This window comes from Falco peregrinus, chromosome 14 (genome assembly GCF_023634155.1).
Source record: "Falco peregrinus isolate bFalPer1 chromosome 14, bFalPer1.pri, whole genome shotgun sequence".
Taxonomy (NCBI): domain Eukaryota; kingdom Metazoa; phylum Chordata; class Aves; order Falconiformes; family Falconidae; genus Falco; species Falco peregrinus.
In genome coordinates, this window is record NC_073734.1 from 13,153,014 (window position 1) to 13,159,736 (window position 6,723).

General features: G+C 37.6%; 1 protein-coding gene across 2 annotated transcripts in view; it reads left to right on the plus strand.

The window, feature by feature from the left end:
* Positions 1-5,763, plus strand: part of WTIP (WT1 interacting protein) — a 92,126-nt gene extending 86,363 nt beyond the window's left edge. For both annotated transcript variants that reach the window (XM_055818503.1, XM_027784278.2), the window contains one exon: positions 1,552-5,763. In XM_055818503.1, coding sequence (XP_055674478.1) covers positions 1,552-1,704 — 153 coding nt within the window. In that variant the 3' untranslated portion in view covers positions 1,705-5,763. The remainder of the gene's footprint in view (positions 1-1,551) is intronic.
* Positions 5,764-6,723: the final 960 nt, after the last annotated feature.

Here is a 6,723-nt window from a genome sequence, read left to right on the forward strand (position 1 = left end):
CCACTCAGCTAGCTCCTTCCAACAGAGATACCTGGTACTGCATCCTTTCCTATTAATTTCTAAAGAGAAATTGGCACAGGAAATTGCAGCATTTTGGAGCGCTGTACTTCCCTCCTCCTCTTCCCCCATCTATTGCTTTGTGCAGGCTTCACCTAAGATGACAGCTCCCTCCCCTTCTCTCTCAGGCTATTGACTTTATATTAGAATGTCCCAATGGGGGTTTATTTTCAGTTCTGTTTCATTATTCATTTCCCCATTCTCCTTCCAGTTTGAGGCAAATTAAGCTGCCTCCACATCTGCCCAGAACGTAGAGTGTGTTTATGTAGAGAAATGAGGGGGTTAGCCATGTGTTAGCAGGGGTAGGTTACTGCCTGATGGTCTCAGATCAGGTTCTTGAACTGTACACGCTGGGTCACTGCTGTCTCCATATACTACTAGAAAAGTTAGTGCCAGTACTTTGAGGTATTTACATAGAGACTTTTACAAACGCTGTGACAACTTACGCAGCCACTTCTGAAACACCAGTAATGTCATCATCACCTGGTGGCCATGCAAGGTCAGTTTGGAAACTTCGTTCCTTTTGTGTATCATCTCTTTCTTGTGCAACCGCTTCTGCTGAGAAGTTCAAGCCAGCTTACAGATCAGTAGACCTCGATTCTAAAACTGAAATCCACTGAGAAAGGGAGGCTTTGTCATCACAGGTTAAATATTATATAAAGGGCTATAAAGTTATTCTATAACGTACAGTAACACACAGAAAACTACCTTGGCAGAAACTTTGATTATAGCCTCCCTAAACTAACAAAACCCATTTTTCATTCTTATTTCAGCATTGTAAACTTTGAGGATTTTAACTTAGCTTTAACTTTTAGCTATGAAAGCTGAAAAATCATATTTGGTGTTAATCTAAAAACTTTGCGTCAGTTTTCAATACCAAAATTACCTATATGCCCAGCTTTTTCAATTTCTTTTTTCCTTTCTGTTAATGTTGACAAATACATACTGATTATGTCCGGTTTGTCAGGACTCAGCACAGTAACAATGTTTAAGTATTTAAGATCCTTGAAACCTAAAGATGGACCACTGGCCTTGAAGTCTTTTAACTTTTTTTAAATTCCAAATTAAAGAAAGTGTAACCCTGTCCCATGTCCTGTCCTGTCCCACCCACTTCTCATTCTATACTTATGCTCCCCTATTTCTTGTTCTGTGCCTTGTTGCAGAATTAATTCCTTCTCTGTTCTAACCTTCCCGGTTGTATGTGTCAGGATCAGTGCTTGGCATGTTTTTGTCTGATTTACATCAACATTTATTAGATGAAGAGACCAGAATGGGAAGCAATGCTGGGTACTGCTATAGACTGTCCTGTTCGATTTCAGTGATGTCATTTGGCTTAATACAAGATAGTCAGGGTCCACCTCCCAAAAACTGGTAGGGTTGCGGGCTTTGGAGACATGGGATGGCGCTTTCAGGGTTATGCAGGATAGATGAACAGTGTTGTGAGGTGACCTACCTGAATCACTCACTAACCTGGGATGTGTGTGTTTCTTCTAGGATTGTGGCTTGCAGCTCAATGATGAGGAAGGCCATCGTTGTTACCCATTAGAGGGCCACTTGCTCTGCCACAGCTGTCATATCAGGCGCCTTAATATTAAACTGCCATCACATCCACCTCCGAGCTATCCAATGCATGTCACAGAACTCTGAAAGACATTTCCATTACCAATAAGCCGTTTGAAAGAAAAAGCTAACAATGACTTTTGTGTTCCTTTAAAGATGAGATTCCAGTAATAACCATCTAAACCAGCTATTTATTTTTTAAATCAGAGGTGAGGGGTCCTTTTCTGATTTTGTACATATGTCTTCTTTTATCTAGACATTTTCACTGAGACAGCATCTACTTGAACAAATAATTCACCACTAAACTGTAACTGTAAATGGCAGCATTTCTAAAAACAATGGTACAAAGGGCTGTTCTGCACTCCGTACTCCCTTTCCTTCAGTGGAGATTTCACCCAAGTAAGGAGTGTAGAATTACTTTCCAAAAGTTAGCACCTTATCATATTGCAGCAAGCATGATAAGATAAATGCTAGCATTTTAGCTAGTTATGTTGAATTCTGGTCTTAGAGAATACAGTCTCACTTTTTTTAAAACTTAGATTCCCAGAAGTAGTGAATAGGAAGCAAACAAGTGTTTTTCAGCAAGGACAGTTTTCAGCATGGGTTAAACAATGGCATTCTGTGAAGAAGTGTCAGGCCAGCTTCCCATCCTATAAGGTTCCACAGTCACACAAAGACTATTTAGATTGTTAAAGAAATATGGTGAACATCTCATAAAAACCAGAGCAATATATCCAAAAGATTGGCATACGCAGGGTCATAACAGTTGAAGAAAGTTACAGACCTCTGTAATTGCTTGCCATGTACAAATGTAGTCATGGTTTCAAAATGCATTCGTATCAACTTGATGATTTGGCACTTACTAAAGAATTCCTCTTTTAAACCTGGTTTTTTTTGTTTAATAGGGTTAGAAGCCCCTTTCTATGCAAAGGTACGCTTGTCTTGGACTTCATTTGTTACCAACTGCTTTACGATTGTATGTTGATATGTTATTAAAAAGAAGGACAAAAAAAAAAAAAGAAAAAAAAAAAAGAGGGAGACAGTGGTTTTTGTATTACCTTTTCAGCTTTGTGTTCTTTTCTAGATGTTCTTCTGAACTAATTATGGTGATTGTCTTCATTGGAAAACAAAGTACAGTTTAGGGGAAATAATAATGTAGGGAGTCAGACCATTGAAACATTGGCATTTTATAACAAGTATTGGATGTACATAGAATGTACACACTGTCATGTCTTGCATAAGCTTTTACAGTAACCTCAGAGCTCTGGGGAAATATGTCTTCCATATAGGAAGTTAGATGAATCTTTTTTATGGTTTGTTTTCTACCATGTGTTGATTTACATGCAAATCACATATCTGTATGTTTAAAAAAAAAATCCTGCATTCTCATGAGAATTGATGCAGCCTTCCTGAATTTACATTTTAAATAAATCCATCATTGCCGTCTTTAACGGTATCCAAAATTACAACAAAATAAAATTATTCTTCTCCAGAGGAAGTGGAAATACCAGACCAGATTCTCTGCATGTGTAGATTGGGACATTTCCATGCCAGTTCTCAACATGTCAAGAATCTGATCAATCCACTCAGAAATGATCCCATGTTAAATTCAGCACATCGATTGATTAAATGACTTGTTTGGCAACACCATTGGCATTCAGTTTCTTAGGCTTCATTGACTTTTTGAAAGCCATTTGTCTGCTGAAAAGTACAAAGAGCATCCAATGGACACCAATTCCTTAATGGCATAATTAACTCCCTTAACAGAACTTTTTGATAATGTGGAGTTTCCTTATGGGGGAAGGGGGAGCAGGAAGAATTCCCATGAACTGTTTTTTTCTCCTGTTAGTAAGGAACAACAGGTATGTTTCCTGAACTTTTGCCAAACTTCCATGGGCCTAGATTAACCTGCCCTACTGATGCTCCTTGGCAAGTCAGATGCTTCTTTAAAAAGTAATTTTCTAATTAATATGTATCAGTTTATAATTGACATGTTCAATGCCATAGCCATGCTTTGAAGGAATTACAGTGGAACTAGTGTCCCATTTCTACAGTGAGGCCTAAGAGGCCTGGCCTGCGAAAGAGAGGACACTGGGTACGTGCATACTTTTTCTGCATTTGCAAACATTACCTCTGTGTCCATAGTCACCAGCCCAGCCTCAGAAGGAAGCAGAAGTACCTGTGCCTGTTCCCAAACAGTAGAAAAGGGAAAAAAATGGTCTTAAGTTGGACTGTATGAGTAGGTCAGTTCCTTAAGTTCCTTACTACAAACATGGAAGATACCAGAGCTTCAGGATAAACTTTTAGTGTCAGCTGCAATGTAACACTTTTTCCATTTAAGGAAGCTGCTTTGGACCACATTTAGCTTTGAAGCATTTTTACTTGCTTGTCTTTACAATATATATTAAGGAACTCAAATTAAGAAAAAAATAATTAAAATATACAGAGAAGGTTTGGGTCTGTTCCTGTGCGAGCAAGTCATCCCCTGACAGTACTCACTGTACTGGAAAAATACTTTGCTCTACTAGTATAGAAGCAAAACCTTCAAAATCACAGTGGCCAGAAACAGAGGTGACTTGGTGTTCAGCCCAGGCTGCTACCAGGACCTTCCTTAGCACTTCAGCTCCTTCAGTGGCAAGTTTGAAGTTTCCACTGCAATGTACTTTTCAAGGGACAGCATACTACCTAACATGGACATACCATACCTTTTCTTTTTTGAAAACGATCATACTGTAGAACAAGAGTATTTAATTTCATTTCACTTGTTAATTTGTAAGTCTCATAGTTCTACTCAGTTCCAATGTGTTAAGTATCATGATAAAAACGTCAAAAGGTAGTATTTCAATATAGAATAAGCAATTTGTTTAAAACCAGAAAGCAGCAGTTGTTCCGATATTTTCTACAGACAGTTGCATTCCATTACTGTACAACAAAGTACAGCTTTGCTTTTCCAGCATTTAGTATAAAACCTGGAGCTTGAGTGAAATTTGCCAAGGTTTGGGGATTATTTTTTTTTGTTTGGGTTTCTTCAATCAAAGAGAAAAACAAGCAAATCTAAAATAATGATGTGCTATATTCTTTAGTGCTAGTGACAGTTTCTGCACATTTTACCTCCTATCTGGGGAATTATGTAAAGAGAAAAGCGCTTTTTAATCATTTTTTTAAGGAATAACATTACATCAGTTCAACACAGATGTAAACTTCCTAGAGTTTATTTTATGATGTGACTGTTCTTCAGAAGCCTTTGCTGTACTTTCAGAATATTTCCATAAAGTTAAAATGCTAACAACTTGTTCTCATTTGCATCAGAACTACACCTTTCCATTTCGGTAAGGAATCTTACAGAGTCCCTACAGCACAAAGCTGTTGTAGGCAATTCAGAGTCCCTCATGCACTGGAGGACACATTCCAAAGAAAGGACCAAAATAACAATTTGAAAACAAAACAAAAGAATGCACTCAGATAATTGAGCTTTCAAAGAAGGTTTGTTTGGGTTTCTTTCCTTTTCCTTTCACTCGTGTGTGTATATATTTTGTAAGGTGGAGCTTCAAAAGGAAAACATGGTTAGAGGAGCTCTTTAAGACCAGAAATTCCAGAGTAGTAAAGTAAACCAAAGCTCTAAAGGAGACAAAAGCTGCTTTCTTGTGTTTCAAGAAAAGTTTAAAAGTTTGTGATTCATCCTGTAACTAATGCCGTAACTAGAGTATATGATTTGACTTAAATTAAGTTTTCATTTGAGAAATATTTTCATTTTCTTTAAAAGAATATAGTTTTCTTCCAAGAACTTGGACCAACGTTGATTTTTATTTTGTAGGAAATATATAAATTCCCAGTTTGTATATCATGTAACTACTTTACATGCTGAAAATATACATTAGTTTAACTATTTTTGTATATATATCCTTGTAAAACCTTCCAATGTACTTCTGTCTTTTAGTCTTTAGAATTACTTGTGGTTTTGTGTTTCAGTGTTTGATTCCCTTGATTGTTGAAGAAAAAAATTGGGAAATGTAGATTTATTTATCTAAAGAAGAAGCTACTTGCTATCATCCTAAGTTATTTAATATTAAAAAGTCAGAAGTTTCATTTAACCTTAGATGCTATAATCTGCTTTTTTCAATAAAGACGTTTTGTAGTTATCTTTGATTTTGTAGTTTGTTCAATGTATTTTTTTTTTTAATCTAGGTTGCCATTAAAACAATTTTCAAGAGACCCTTGCATTGCCTACAGAAATTCCTGACTGATATTAATTGATTGCAGCTGCATTCATGAAAGATTTTGGTCCTCTAGTGCAAGTGTTACTAATTAAGGTCTAAAATATGCCCACAGCTAAGGTTTTGCAGCTGCACTTAGAAAAGAATTTAGCCACTCTGGCAATTTTTAATTAAGCTTTAACCAGTCCGGCTAGTTTACATGTAAGACAGCAAGTACTGAGGAACACTTCCTTTTCCAGACTCCCATTGGTTTTTTTGAGCATTCCAGAAGAGAACTACTTGCCTGGCCTACGAACCTGCGTAGTTTTAAGCACTCCGGCCTTGGATTGGGGAATTTTTTCAATATTCTTGCTAAGTCACAGTAACTCAGAAACCATGGCCAGAGCTCTGATAGGACTGAGAAGATGCTTTTTTTTAATCTCTTACCTTTCTGAAGGTCTTTGCCAGTTTCTTGTCTCCAGCTTCATGGCACAGATGGGAGCTTGGTCATGTTTACCTCGCCCGCACAGCAGTCCTGGAAGAGCAGCTATGTCTTGTCAGGCAGAAGGTTCATCAGCGTTGGCATCTTGTTTCCTCCTATAGCCACAAGTGGATGCCTGGGGAAAGAGCAGAAGAACCAGTTTCTTCCTGGTTTCCTCATACTCAGTGGGTTTCCTTTCCATTGAGCTGGTCACACTACCATCTTTGTAGATGCTCTTTCCTCCAGTGACTCACAGAAATCAAATACTCACAGGCTGCTACTGCAGTGGGGTACCACCCTCTCCTCCAAAGAGGCCTACTCTGCAGCTCTGCCACTCTGCCTTCAAATTACAAATTTGAATATTTTTTTTTCTTAAATTACTTCAAAGTACAAATGACTTCACATTTGGAAATGAAACTGGTGGTTTTTATA